Below are 15921 nucleotides of genomic sequence, written 5' to 3'. Positions count from 1 at the left end.
AAACCCACTTAACTTGATGTCTTTGTTCAAGACTGATTAATTACTGGTAAACTAGAAGCAATTTCAGATATTTACCGTAATGATATTGGCTTTGGTGATTGTGACTTTGGAGATTTTGACCGCGGTGATCTTGACTTGGGTGAATCTGACTTGGTTGAATACGTTTTGGGAGAATTTGATCGCGATGAAGTGGACCTTGGTGAGTTGGATCTTGGTGAATTTGACCTTGGGGAATTTGACCTTGGCGACTTTGACTTTGGTGACCCTGACCCCGGTGACCCAGATTCCTGTGACCTCTGCTCATGACCTTTGGATTTGAGCAGGTAGGATTTGCCCCGCGATGGTCTGGAAGGTGGTTCTGGGGCTTTTCTCCGCGATGGTGGACTGCGACTGTTTGTTCGGTCCCGCTTCGGGTCTTCAACGATGACAGGAATTGCAGAGGCGGTAGGCTGTTTCTTTTTGGTCACGGGAGATTCACCCTGAGGGAAGAAACAAAATAATTTAATGGAAAAATTACAGACCAGTTAGACAGAAATCAATAAGATATTTGGAATGATTACTGAATAAATATTTTTTACAGGAATATAGTTTGGTCATTCCATAGATTTTGGGGTCCAAAAATGAGACCTGTGTGCAAGTATCACTAAAAATGACTTCACACTATTTGTTATTTGTTTGGCAGGTACTTCTCTTTACATAATCACTCCTGGAAATAGAAAGCATTAAAGAATGTGTCCTCATATAGTGAAACGCCGCAATAAAGAACACCCCTATAACATGGTGTTCGTTATAGTGGTGTTCGTTATAGTGGCGTTCTACTGTACATGTCAATTGGATGTAACAGGGACACAAAAACTTGGACCCCAAATTGATGGAATGACCCACTTACCGGCGCGGGACCAATAACTATTCCCTGAGTTTCAAACATGTCAAACGCTCTGGACGAGGGCTGGTGTTTCCTTTTCACCTTGGGTGAGCTCTCGGGTGATTTGTTGTCTGGTGCTGAGGACGAAAACGACCGGATGCGATCTCGGACTGTTGGGTAAATCTCCTCAACGGAGGATGTACTCTGTCCGTCAGGGGAATCAACGCCATTACTGAAAGGATAAATGCAAAATGAAAGCAGTTGTCCGATTAAGAAATGGTTTTAGAATAAAGGGGCCATGGAACGAATTACTGCAGTGAAATACATTTTGCGCAAAAATCCATGCCTCTGATCTGTCCAAAAAATCTTTTTGCTTTCAAGTTTTTAAAAGCACAGTTTGTTATGTGGTCTGTTGTTGCTGTCGCGTTAATTTACACACAATATAAAAAAGTGACACCAGTTTTATTAACTGGGGTGAAGCAAAGAAAAGACGACACTTACTCGATGTCTTTGCTTTCTGTTTCTGATTCATGTTTTTTCTGCCATCTTCGCCGTGGTGAAGGCACTGGTACTGTAAAATAAAAAAATAGTCAGGTATTTCAAATTTAAAATTTAACGTTACATTTTTGGCTATTTTACTATGCTTCTGTGTTTTCTCAAAGAAACTTCCCATGCATAGTTATAAGATTCATAGTCTTAGAAAATATAAAAAATTTCTCATGGCAATTTTTGAAGAAAAAAACAATTGACTGTGCCAGTCTGGCTCCTGACCTTCTGGAGATGGTGAAGTAAGGCTTTCATCTCTATCCAGTGAGGGGCTCTGACCAAACAGATGCTGCGATACTGTCTCCTGAATGGTCTTCTCAACCAGTCTGTAACCATGACAACAAAGAAAAAGAATATCAAAAATTGTCCAAGTATATTTAATTACATATTTGAAAAACATTCCCAAACAGGAAAGCAGAATCTCAACATAAACTCTTTGGTGGAGTGACTTACTCAGATGTGAGGTCATTGATGACAGGCGAGGGCGCTGTGCTAGTTCCCGTCTCACTGTCCAAGTTGAAGGGTGAGAAAGCCCTCTCTTCAAAGCCACTCACATCCCTGGGACTGCAAGAAAAGATCCCAAGAAATATTAATCTGTAGTTGAATATTTGTAAGGTTCATCAACGATTACACATAGGTTTTATTTTGGAAGTAACTAGACTCTGCAACCGGTTTAATCAGTCCATATGGTCCAAGTAACCAGGCTTTTTTGAAAATGTGCAGCATTATGGACAAAAACATATCCCGAGAATTACATGGCTATGGCTTGCTATTTACACCTGTGCCAATGGAAGCAGCTGAAGCCACTTCCCATAGACTTGTGTGTTACTGCTAGCCATCGCCAAGCAATTTGAATGTAGCCATCCATACCTGAGCAGCCCACCGGCTGGTGACTCACAATCTCTAACATCGTCAGCTTTCTTCAGTTCTTCCCTGTTGGTATCCGTCAAGGAATTACTGTTGACATCACGAAGGTCTTCCAGCCCTTTCTTCTGTGACCAAGACAAGAAGTGTTATTGATAACAAATCATTATTCATGTTTGAATTACCCTTTGTACCAAGCTGTGAACTCCCCGGGGAGCTGAGATGATCTTTGGCATGTTTTGCAAGTGTAATGCAAAAGAGTAATCCAAATAAATGAAACGTTTGAGGTAAAACTATGGCAGGTTATCCTTCAAGTCCCTACAAGTACATTCTGATCAACTTCTTGATGATTTAGATTTCGCATTTCTGTACAGAAAATGAAAACGGACTTACTTTTTTTGCATCTTTCTGTCTGATGTAATCCTGATAAGGCACCGGTTTGACTGGCGGTGACCTCTTTGAGTTTGTCGCCTGAACCTGGATGCACTTTGACCCTGACGTCGGAGCAGGAGGCGGGGATACCTCATCCTTCTCATCCGACTTGAAGATGGTGTCGTATTCATCTATTAATAACCTTACAATGTTGTTGGTGATGCCTTGCTCTCGTAAGCCATCCAAACCTAAACTACACCTAGAATTGAAAAAAAAAAATTATAAAAAATTCCAATCATGTTAGCAAGAAATCAAACAAGACAATCAAGTTTTCTAATGCAATACTGTAACTGATATGAGCCTTTCACCTATGACTTGTGTACTAAGGTTATCAAGCATTAAATTGTGTTGTTGGGTTTGTGAATTGATCTGAGAATGGCAAATTCAAAAATAAAATGTTCATCTACCTGACAACAGAAATCCTTGTAACAACTTCTAGCATGACATGGAGTTTTACCTAACAAATTATCTGTATACATATTTGTATTTACCTGAAGAGATTTGGGCCAAAGACAATAGCCAATGCATTAGAGTTCATCTTGTTAGTGGCTTCATACTGTGACACCATGACTAGGAATCTGATCAGATAGCGTAAGACGATGTAATGTTCCTCTGGTAGATCTTGTAGGAGAGTCTTGAGCTGCTGGATACAGTCATCTGGATTGGATTGGCTGGCTGCAAACAGACAAACAATTGAATTAAATAAACCACACATTGGTCGTTTTAAGAAATCTACATTGTACATTGTATCATTTCCGTTGTCTGAAACACCACCATCATCAGTCATGTCAGTACTCCCCCCAATTTCCACACAAAATTGGTTGAAAATGGCACTTAATTTAATCCAGCATGTTAAAAAAATGGGTTACAAGATCTATATATACAACTAGAAAATGCTCACAAGACAGAACTGAATTCCCTGCAGAGAAGAGTCAGTGATGCAAATTAAAATAAAATACTCCATTTGAACTGAGCCCCCAGCCCTGGACAACAAACTGTATTATTACAGTAACGGTTCCCTATTAAATGTTTTATTGAAGGGATGGTCTACATAATCTTACCCAATTGAGTATTAATGAACTTGTGATGAAGCGTCTCAGTCATGACAGGATCCGGTAATTCCCTCAGGAATAGTTTGAGAAGACTAGCCACGGCCATCACGTCTCCTGCCTCCTCAAGATCTACATCACCCATCTTATCAATCACCGCTTTCATCTTCTCCACCACTCTGGTGCTACCGTTGATGCGAAAGATTCCCTCGTGCCCAATACCTGCGGTGCACATGAATAATAGACGTTAGAATTCCGTGACAAAGCGTGAGAGGTGGTAAGGTTAACGCGTGGATCAGTGGGGGCAATTACATCAAAACCTATAAAACCCAATTTCCAAGGATTATCTGAGTTAATATAAATTGGTTTGTTAATATTGAGCAATCACTTTCACCACCTGCGCACAACTCAGTCTAGCACCCAACCTTGATACAATTAAGTACATGCTCTACCAGTAGTCTGGCTCCAGTCTGAGTAAGAATGTGTACTAAATGTCAATGTGATTTACAGCAAATGTAGTAAATGAGATGTGTTGAATAGAATCATTCATTTGTAAAAAAACCCCAAAAACAACTTATTGTTGTTCTTTAAAAACAAGTAACAACTGTATATTTTGTTGATATTATCTTCAGGTAGTGGACTTATTCCTTCCAACAACAACAAAAATTCTTGCCACAAAGCTTGACCTTTGACCTACCATGCATTTGAATGAAGTCACATATCTTCCTGATGAAGACTGGTACCCTGACTCCCTTTGGACCTCTTGATAGCTCTTTCAACGGGACACCAAACGTCTTACTGTTGAGTTTCTTCTTCATGGTCACCGGTGACCGAAGAATCTTCTGCATGGTGCCGTCTTCAGTGGACTCTAACCCCTACGAAGAACAAACAGTATTTTTTTTAAAAACTTTCCATAATTTATAAAATCCTGTTCATTGGGAATTCTCGTCAACTACATCCTGAATCCTTGAAATTCAATACTGTGTGGTAAACCAGATATTGGTATGTGTACTATACATGTTGAATGACATATTGGTCGATAACCTGGTTAGCTATTGAGCCAATATGTTGGATGCTTACCACATTTCTACTAATTTCATCATTCACAAAATATTAAATGTACATGGACAGGTGCACAAATCTTGGACACAAGGCTTCTTTAATACATGTACGTGCTCCTGCACTCAAGTTCAAGTTTGCTGCAACTATTTGGCACAGAGCCCAGAGGCAGCAAGTCTGAGCTAAAAATAGCCTAGCTGCATACTGTGCATGTGATCCCTAGTGGGTGATCACACCATGCACTAGCAAGGTACAATGTAGGGGCTTCTTTCTATACATGTGCTTGACTTCCCATAATCACATCACCATAAAAGGGAAGCATTTTCTTTTAAAGTCCTGGCAAAACAGCATTGTACATGTACATGTAATTTTCTTTTGAAATGCTTTGCCTTGCATTTATGTACATTGGATGCAAGTAAGCATGTACACAAGTACATGTGCACTCAAAATAAATTCAGTGGGGAATGAAATGGATTGTTTTGAAGGTAATTTAACCGCTTTGGAATTTTAGCTTTTCAGAATCTTCAAATAAAAGTGTAGCGTTGAAGTGAGCTGATGAAACATTCTCTGAACAAAATGGCTTCATGAAGTCTTGTCTCAAGATTTTTAAGTTTTCCAATTTTTTTGCGACACCATTTTTTACTCTACAGCATCCACGACACATGTATTTCTTATAATACTTTTCACAGAATGCATTTATTCACAAATTATTTCTCAAAGACCTACGACTACAAACCCCCCATTATCCAATCATTGTTCTGACATTTATCTGATTTGCTCTATTCCGGTAACCATGGTAACAACATGTACAGGTTAAAAACTTGTGCAATGGATTGTGTTCAGCAAACCGAACCAATAAAAAATCAATTTAAATCTTTGAGATGACGGACTGAGCACAGCCATGATAGAACAACGCCGGGAAAACGTTTGATAAAAATCTCAGGAATTCACAAAATATGGCAGGCCTCAGGCACAAAAACAACACACGTACAGGAAAGAGTCGTGCGTTTTAATTTTCTTGTTAAAAATTAAAGAGGTTTCAGTATTTTATTTCTTTATGGTATTAATTTTCTTATGGAAAAATTGAAAACTATATTTTTAAGGTCGATCAAAATGTTGAACCTCAACTAAATTGTGTAAAACAAATGATATATTTTATCTATTTATTTTTTTTCCTTTTTTTTTTTTTTACTTCCTATAGATTTATTTTATTTATTTGATTAAATTTTTTTAAACTTCCTATGACTTTCTTTTCAAAAATCACAGAAGTTTCAGTATTTTTTTTCTTTAGAGTATTAATTATCTTGTGGAAAAAAGTGAAAACTATATTATGTGTGATAAAAATGTTGAATCTCAACTTAATAAAAAATAATACATTCTATTTATTTATTATTTTTGTAGATTATAATTTTTTCTTTTTACTTCCTATAGATTCCTCACAAAATCTCACAAACTGTACAAATGTATCTGTTGTGGCACGGTGCATGGGTTTTTGCCGCAGGAGTCATCCCTCCTCATTCCAAGGTACAAAAAGGACCCACACCACTGCAGACATCTGTATTGTAAGGCCTGATAATAATTTTAATATGCAAAATTTTAGTAGAGCACTGTAAATGTACTGGGGGATGTATATGTATACGGTATATGTACATCGGAATTATTTTTTACAGGAACAGAGTACTCAAATTCTCTAAGTCTTTATGTCTTTGGTAACCCAATTCTGGCACAAGGCAAGAAAGAGCACCTTATCTCATGTCCTACATGTATGTACCATGTGCCATATGGTGTTAAATTACAGGCTAATAAATATTTTATACACACACACTGTGAAATCCGCTACTATCTGACATGTCCTTCTTCAATTCTTTTAAATTCTAAGATCAAACCTACTGAAAAATAAAAAGGATTTAAAAAAAAAAAAGAACTTTTGAAATGTTTACCTCACAATTTTCTTTCAAAAACATTGTAGGGGCCTACATACGTACAATGTACGTCCAAGATGTGACCTACGAGTACATTGTAAATGAAACAGGAAGTTGGACACTATGTTATTCAACATGCTACAACATGTTACAAGGGCGTGCAAAAGAAATGCACAAATGGCAGAAATTCCAATCTGTACATACATGTACATACATACGTACACAAAACAACATGCACAAAAGGGTGATTCGCATGGCTTACCCAACAGTGACAATGAGGGAAAATACATGTACCATACCACTCTTCCACGACACACCAAGGAGTTCAAAGTAACTGTTAATACAGGTGACGAGTTTTTTTCCACAAAACATGTGAATACTTGGAATTTCATATCTATTTAACAAAACACACCATGCTCTGAGCATTGTCAGTCTTTTAATCGCTTTTAATGTTTACCCAAACAAAAGAAATAATTACTATTTCAATTTTCGTGCCACAACATGCACATCAACAAGAAATGTACTTTGAACTTTGTACATTGTATTTTGTCACTCATTTCAAAGACATGTACATGTACATGTAGTTGTCTCATGTACACGCGTACATGTACCTGTGTGAACACTCAGTTTGTCGACTGAAGTCCAGCAGAGCGTAATGTTTACAAACGGTGTGTGTTCACTGTGCTTGTTCTGAAATCTTTTAATCACGCTATTGACCTCAAAATACATGTATGACCTTTGTGAAAAGAAATCACTAATCAACTAGTGTTTCCTTGTTACTGACCAAAGACAATATTCTGTTAATGACATTTACTGATGCTGTTGGTGATTTACTTTTAAAAAAATATATATATTTCAAATTTGCTTAACATCTCCGCTTTCCAAAATCGAAACTGAATAGTTAAGTTCAACAGATAAAAAAAAAAATCTGGATTTAAATCCCACAACTAATCCATTATTCAGATCAACAATTTTGAACGGAAAATTCCTAGATGATAATAGTTAGAATCAGCACATATAGTTGTGCAATAATTACTGTGAAAAGATCACATGCAAACGTCACATGAATACAAATGCAAACCCAGGAAGTACATTCAGTGAAAGTGATAGTTCCTTGTAAGAACATCAACAACAGAGTACTTACGTTTTCCCTGTTGACTGAAAATCACTGTTCAGTTTCAGTTGGCAATAAGGAAAAAGGAACAATGTATTTCGCAATTTAAAAAAAAAGACGGAAATTGTTGCAACAATATAAATCGTGGCAATAAGCATCCTCAATAAACCAAAACCCAATAGCATCTTCATGGGATTTGGAATTCAACAAATTAATTAAGAGTCTTAAATTCATCTAATACTGCAAAACCAAGGGTTGAATTTGTGGGGATCTAGGATGAAAGAAAACAAAATATTTACACCACAAGTATCATACATTCTCAGCAGGTTTTTAACCACTGAGCGGGGACATAACATTAAATGTATACATCTAACCCACTAAATTGGACATGGACATTTAAACCGACATGATTTATTCACTACATCCTAGGCCAAAAAAAAAACAAGTCGGTCTCTGGTCAGCGCGCGCGTCGATTTTAATCATGCGCGTCAATCTTTTTTTTTTCCAAAATGTTCCGCGGTAGCTCCAACCCTCTATTGCCGCACCTCCTCATTTTTTTTTTACCAAAAAGCACCAAGGAATGGGAAATTGCACCAAGGCAAATGATCGAAAGCACCAAGGCAAATTATGGAGGACACCAATGTTCATGAGGACACCAAAAAAGCAGAATAGTACCCCACCTTGTCTGTACAATCCAAGCTTGAAGAAAAAGAAAGAAAAAAAAAAAAAAAAAGCCGCGTCCCCGCGTCAATTCCGGAACTTTGGTCTGACCAGAGACCGAATATTTTTTTGTTGTTGCCCTACACAGGTTAATATGGAAAAACAGCTAGTGTACTATTCTTGTACATGTGTGTGCCTGTGCTATCCATGACAAAGTCAATACAAAGTGTGTTTGGCAGGTGTTAATGGCACACCATGATCGATTGATGTGCTCATAATACCCTCCTGCTGAAAAGGAAAACACATCAATTATAATGGCGTTGGAGTTATCAAATTTAATTAGTAGGCGAATTTAAAATTCAAATGAATACAATACAAACATGCACAGATGTGCAGGTTTAAGCTTTATATATATATATATTTTTTTGACCAGATATAATTTGCTTATTAACAATTACCTGTGATTGGGCCTGCATGTCAACATTAATGCTTGACTCATTGAGGGAATGTACATGTACAGTAGTTCAATGTAAATAAAGAATAGCATCATGAATACATGTAATTTTAATGTGCTTATTTCCCTGCATAATGTCTAATGTTCCATGTGCACCTGTGAGATCAGCTGTGTAAACATACATTCTGCTTTCCGAGCACATTTCTAACATTGCCGTCACTAAATGCAAATTGCTTATCCCACGCACATCCATTCAATGGTGGCACGGCTTAACACTGCCATATAAAATATGTAAGCAAATGCTTTGGCGATCTAAATATAGCTGCATGACTCAATCCAATACAGCAATTTAAGAAAATCAGATAAAAACTGACAAGCATGTCTTGTGCTATGGAAGAACATTTTTGACATTCTTAATGCAGGGTGGCACTGGAAGGCTAACAAAAAATAACCCCACTGGCAAACAAAGAGCAGAGATAGAGCAGTGGTACATGTACATGTACTGTTCTAAAAAGAGTGGGATTTGGATGATGATTCTGGCTATTCTTATTCCCGGGTGCTAAATTCAACCATTGATTGCAACTCTTAAAGATTTCAAAGTTTTGCCTAAACCAACATATTTACATTTATTTTTTATGACCTATAGATCTAATGGCCTTTATTAACCATAAAATCTTATAAAATTTGAATTCTTGAAAACAATATGACATAAAAAGACCTTTATTGTAACATACCTGTCTAGGAGTGTTAGAGTCCACTGTATTGGTTGCTCCACATAAAACGGGCCGCATTACTGACTCTAGGTTCAACGTACACAATCAATGCTTGCTAACAAAGAACAGCTTTCACCTGCTGAAATGAAATGCAACAAACATGTCACGTTGAGGATCAAGACTATACTTCAAGTTCAAGGAAGAATCCAGTAGCTAGTTACATTGTACAACATGTACATCTTGAGAACACTTGAACGCAGACTGCCAAACTGTGTCGGTGAACACATATTATGATGCTGTCAAACACACTGACAATCAGACCAGGAAGTGGTTCTGAGATTCAGGGGACTTTCTGTTTACACACACAGATCAGCAGCAATGACTTACAGCTGGCACAGATAACACACGTCCATGGTGTATACTCCAGTAACCCCGGGTCATCAAACCAGCACTCTCAAATCTAGTGCCTACGTGAATATTGTCAGCACTTGAACACGTGTTAGACTAGACTGGTCCAGATTCCTTCTGGGAATTGCTTACATTTATCAACAGGCAGGGTTGTTAGCATCTAGTCCGGTTCCCAGACCTATTTATCATCACCATGTATCATTGTATGATGATCAAATATTTTGACAGCTACAGTACACAGGTAATTTTTCTGGGAAGCTCTGCAGTTTGTGTATATTTCATGAGATCATGCTGCATTGTGTGGTTAGGGTGGCGACAATGGACTTGATGAGTGGGCTTGAGTGCTTGCATGGTGATGAGGTTGCAAGGCCTCGGGGAATGAGGTTAATGCACTCCGATCAGGCAATAACAAAAATGCTAAGACTGGCCATTGTGAGTATCTTGGGCCAAGGAAGTAACGTTTAATTCGTTTGCAGATGTACATTTGTAATTCTTTTGTCGGTTTGTTAGCGTCTTTTAAAATCTAGCATACATGTACAGATGTACGTATTCACATGTACTGAAGAGACTGTAATACGTGTGGTTTGTACGAGCATTTAGATGACTCACTCTGAAAATTGATGGCTGGAATAATTACTTGAAACAGGCATTATGAAATCAGATTACCAAAGGCTCTGAAATTGACAGAAAAATAACGGACATGTACCACTGCATTTGTAATGTACCATAACGTACAATTAGGTTTGTATTCATGTGTGAAAGATTTGCTCCGTAGTACCACATATGTTCGCATCACCTGTCTGCATTGAACAAACATCTGTGTCGTGCATGCGTACATGAGTGCATGACTTGCACGTACATAAGAACACAACTCGGGTCTCTTTATTAACTGGTGTCATGAATTTGATGAGTCATATACAATGCTGGCCATCTGTGTCTTGACATAATTTAATTCCAATTGTCAATAACCATGTGAAAGCAATCTCAATGCAACGAGTCAATTAGTGACGTTTCTTCATGTTCATTTTTGTTCACAATTCATTGGTTGAGATCAAATATTTATTGTAAATTAAAACCCTAACAATGCTGCTTTAAATAATAAATAAAATATATTCCGCTAGTTGTGGGGCAGAAATTTTTTTTTTTTTTTTTTACAAAGATCATTTGCTGAGGAACTGTACCATTCATTCTACATGTAATTAAACAAATATGATAGGTATAAAAAGACAAATTCTGGTTTAAGATTTTGAGTATTTTAATTTTAACAGCTGTTTATACACTAGATTCACTTTCATGTTTTCCGTTTCCTGATCACTTTCATGACATGGTTCTAGAGTTACAATGTAAAACCTCAGAAATTTTAACAAAAACCCACTGCATGTAAACTGTAGTGGAACTTGTTCAGAATCTTTGCACGTACACCTCTGCAGACATGCCACATGTTGTCCTTGAACCTGACAACCTCCACACAAGAGTCCCATTCATGTTAAGTGGCCAACACTCAATCATGCAAAATGCTCAAACACATAAATTGTCAAGAACCTGTTTCTTGTGTGTCTGTTTTCAAATGGTAAAATTGTTTTTTTGCTTGATTGGTTTTTTTTTTACCATATTTACTGATAAAAAATGAAATATCAGAAAGGATTTACCTGCTCTGAGCCTAATCCACTTTGTGGTTAACCCAAGCGAGGTCCTCCTTTTGAACTTGACACTGTAAACAACAGCAAGAATTCAAGGCAATGTTCACCTGGAATGGAAATGACAAATCTGTATGAGAGTCTAGCTGTCGGAAGCCCCGTTTTCCCATTTCCTGCTGGATATGTGAACTGCAGTAGTTTCAACACGCTTAAAGGATCCATGTAGTGATTTCTGTTCAAATACTGTATACAATTGTTTTATGGGGGCAAGGTGAAGACAAAATAGACGGAGTTAACCAATTAGGAAGATTTGTTTACCTGTTTAAGTAGTGAGTTTTTCTCACAGCTTGATATCCTCCTTATTACAGGAATTTGCAGCAGCAAGCTTCACATTCAGTAATTCCCAGAGCTCAGTGACTCACATACACAGACAATCCATGAACCATTCATAGACATGTATCAAGCACACAGGGCATCTCACGGATTGGCACATTTGTTGACGACACACGTTGAATCTTAATGACAGTCTTTCCACTGCGGCAATATGCTGCCAAGTTCCAAGGCTCTGCTGACCATTAACACTGCTCAGCTGCTCCGCAGGGGAACGGTCAACGTTGGCCAAACAAAGGCTGACCTTCAGTTTAGTTATTCACTTGATGGATTACGGGCATCGAAGGTTCAATGTCGATTACTGAGGCACTTTGCTGATGATAATATATTATTACAAGGCACAGGGATTGTTTAAAAACAACTATCCCCACGTGTAAAATATATGGCCTTGTCAAAAATGTTCATCTACAGAAATAATCAGCGATGTCCAAGTGATGTCCAAGGGACATCCAGGGAAATTGACTTTAGGTTCCAATTTCTAAATCTAAGGCTGTTTCAAGGTTCGACACACAAGCAAACGGAGACCCATAATGACTGTATTAGGCAGACTTTGTCCTTGCTTGTTTACCATGCACAATGCTGCAGACAATGTCCCAACGCTGTGTTTACTTGTTCAGTCTCAAATCACACCGTACCTGGGAATGAAAATAAACACAGAAATGTTTTTGTAAGTGCTGTTTTCAAGCGATTAAAATCAGCGACAATGGCAAAGTACTCCATTATATTTCTTTTGAACTTTTTTTCCCATCAACAAATTATTTGTGAGGGTACGTAAGTCCAAAGCAAACCAAAATATCTAATCTTCCTTCTTTGACGACAATTACAGCGAGGGCCAACGATTTTATCCTTTGGCAGGAAATTCAAAAATAAAAGAACCACTAATATCTAAATTTTAAAATGCAACTTTCTTAATGTGAAACTGTGGTCTAAGATTGTACATACAACACAAAATTCACAGTTACACAAAGTCGCAAGCATACATGAAAATAAAATATGAAAATGCAATTAATGTACATAATTATGTTTACCACCACAATGTACATAAAAGATTTGTAGATATTGAACATATCCAAATTGTCAAACGGAACAAAAAAAATGACAGAAAAATCAAAAGAAAACCGAGGAAACCTACCTTGGCTTTACATTACAGTTGTCTGTGCATTATGGATGAATTGCTTAGGAGTAAACATCCCATCCATATCAACTATCCAGGGATGACATTGACCTTTGACATTCAAGCTCAAATGGTGGCTGCATGGGACAAACTCCTTCCCACTTTCCCAGGTCACTTGGAAATCACACTAGTTAGTGAACACACGAAGGATATCAGTTGGCACGGCGCTATAAATATCACACAAAAGAAAATGAAGCTGCAAGATTAAAATCAAATTAATAATGCTATTTATACATGTACGTGTATGTACAGTTAATGTACACTACACTAGAGGTGCATGCGGTATAATACAAACAAATCCCTATCCTCTTTAGATTATGGAAAATGAAAAACAAAAGTGGCATTTTGCTATAGGCTAACCCCATAAATGTGGCCAATTTACTGGACTACCTCCGCAATCATAGGCCACACTTGCACCCCATGCAGAGCACTCAGATTTTGTGTAGGATTACCAAAGTCACGCAACAGCTGCTGTGCAGGTGTGGCGTGAATTTAGGCTATGGAAACACGGACTAGTTGGTAGTATTGCGCATGCCTAACTGGTCACTTGAGAAAGTTTAACCATATTCTACCTCCATGGTTTAACCATAGAGCTAGGACCCATGGTTTAACCAAAAAAGGCGCAAAGAAGTCCAATTCTGATTTTTATATTTGGCCTGCAATGCGTGACTGACAGGTAACGATCCAGAATGCATTGCGTGTGACCATTGCCATGTTGGGATTTTTTACACTCAAATGTGTACAAACAAGCCTCCAAAGCTGCGTTGGAAATGACACAAAAAGTAGACGTCTGAGAAAGCAGATTTTGTTTTCATTGCTAGTAACAAGGTGAGTACGCTTCCAAATCATAAATGAACTCCATATGTAGAAGCAAAACTCTATATGTGAAAAAAAAATAATAATAAGTTCAGCGTGCTCTGAATGGTGTGCCAGTGTGGCCTATACATGTACATGTATTTATGGTGGCAGTCCAGTAAATTGGCCTCATTATATGGGGCTAATTATAGGCCTACTCGACATACATGTAGCCTATAGAAAGCTTAGGGCAATAGAGCTACATGTAAAAGTTATCAAGTGGCTTCTATTTTTTTGGTACTATCATACTCGCCATGCTCCCTGTGGTTCTTCAAAATCCATTAAAAATATACAAAACAGAATCTTGTCGCATCATAAAATAAACAAAACTGGTTCATACATGACAAATTTAGAGAAAAATAAGGCCTAATAAAAAAATCATCCAAGCCTTTTTGAAGAAATGCAGGCGGGCATTATTTTCCCTTCTTTTTTTCCCAAAAGATGGCAGATTGTCCAAGTGAGGATTGATTCTTCCAGTTTCTAGACTCTTTGGCTGATATAAAGGAGCCATCCCCATTTCTAAATAGCTACAATTTTTTTAGAAACAAATAAAAAAGACAATATTTACAAAATATATTGCAAAAAATGTACATGTATGAATAAAAAAAAAAAAAGGAGACGGGCAGCAGGAAAAAAGGAAGCGAGAAGGAATAAGACACTGGTTTATTTTTGGCAGTGTATATTTTAGCCGGCACAGCTTTCTGCCGGATAGGCCCAATGACTGTTTTTGGAGACTAAGACATTTTTACCATGACAAATCTTAGTCTGGTTCTGCGCCAACATTGTTGTTGTGACTAATTCACAAGATGGGAATCAGACCTTTTTACAATTTCAGACTTTGTTTTCCTTAAAAGCCTCCAGACGAGAGCCCTGAATCAAAACAAAAAAATGTAATACTCTGTAATTAAATGTTGGAGTCAATTTAAAATAATTAAAGAAGAATATTCTACATTTTTGGGGATGAAAGAAACCAAATGTTCAAAAATGCCAAAAGCCAGGCTTGAACCAGGGTAGACCCGTAAACTAGTGATCTGTCACTCATGAGATTGACACGCTAAAATGACGCTATACATTGCTATAGGCCTACACTCTGCCACAGGCGCTGCACAAATTATGTGCAACATAAACTTATGACATGTATGACCTACTCGTATACGCGTTGATCAAAGATAAAGGGCGCAGTACTATCTAGCTATTTTTTTTTACTTTGCCTAAATTAATAATATTGTGAAAAAGGCACCTCCCCTTTTAAAAAGGGGGTGTTTCATGTTTCCAACAAATTCGTACAAACGTTGACGTTGTTAAGCAGCTAAAAAATAGGTGTCTGAAGACATTTTTTTTTTGCAGGAGTGATCAAAGAAAACTTATTACCTTGGTAGAAAATACAGCTTGGGTTAGCATGGACCTGATAAGAATTTCAAAATCAATTTTCAATGTCCATGTCCATGATGATGTCCGGATTTTGGGCATTGTAAATGTGCACATATTTGCGTTGCCACAGCGTTGTTTACCACCACTGCCCAAAGCTCAACTGTCTCACAATTGCAGGGACAGGTATCCTGTGAAACATCCCTCAATTGCAAACCAAAATGACACTATCGGTTTAATACAAGAGCAAAAAAAACCCAAGAAAATCAAACTTACATGAGTAATTTGGGAAGAAATACGACCCACATCCGTGTCTCAGCGACTATCAACATCGCGCAAAATCTGTAAATATGTAGGTTGTCCAATCAACGTGCATAAAATCTATCACGTGATGCTGCGAAAGATGCATTA

At 37.6% G+C, this 15921-nt stretch overlaps 1 protein-coding gene across 9 annotated transcripts in view; it reads right to left on the bottom strand.

Moving 5' to 3' along the window:
• LOC119731733 (protein FAM13A-like) overlaps positions 1 to 15891 on the bottom strand; it is a 30590-nt gene extending 14699 nt beyond the window's left edge. For 4 of the 9 annotated variants that reach the window (XR_005271484.1, XM_038204965.1, XM_038204970.1 and 1 more), the window contains exons 1-15: positions 15787 to 15891; positions 13246 to 13454; positions 12042 to 12748; positions 11736 to 11833; positions 9700 to 9817; positions 4454 to 4631; positions 3769 to 3978; positions 3199 to 3382; positions 2669 to 2906; positions 2282 to 2421; positions 1865 to 1975; positions 1637 to 1737; positions 1367 to 1436; positions 890 to 1097; positions 76 to 479 (exon numbers count right to left, since the gene is read on the bottom strand). Coding sequence is in view for 8 of the 9 variants with exons in the window: in XM_038204965.1 (XP_038060893.1) it covers positions 76 to 479; positions 890 to 1097; positions 1367 to 1436; positions 1637 to 1737; positions 1865 to 1975; positions 2282 to 2421; positions 2669 to 2906; positions 3199 to 3382; positions 3769 to 3978; positions 4454 to 4631; positions 9700 to 9756 (1901 nt within the window). In the remaining variant the exon portion in view is untranslated. Of the gene's footprint in view, positions 1 to 75; positions 480 to 889; positions 1098 to 1366; positions 1437 to 1636; positions 1738 to 1864; positions 1976 to 2281; positions 2422 to 2668; positions 2907 to 3198; positions 3383 to 3768; positions 3979 to 4453; positions 4632 to 7881; positions 7906 to 9699; positions 9818 to 11735; positions 11834 to 12041; positions 12749 to 13245; positions 13455 to 15786 lie in introns of those variants that run through there. The other 5 variants (XM_038204968.1, XM_038204969.1, XM_038204967.1 and 2 more) reach the window with 5 other exon arrangements.
• Between the last annotated feature and the right edge of the window lie 30 nt (positions 15892 to 15921).

The sequence above is a fragment of the Patiria miniata genome, unplaced genomic scaffold (assembly GCF_015706575.1).
Source record: "Patiria miniata isolate m_02_andy unplaced genomic scaffold, ASM1570657v1 HiC_scaffold_24, whole genome shotgun sequence".
NCBI lineage: Eukaryota > Metazoa > Echinodermata > Asteroidea > Valvatida > Asterinidae > Patiria > Patiria miniata.
This window is presented reverse-complemented; position numbering and strand designations above follow the sequence as displayed.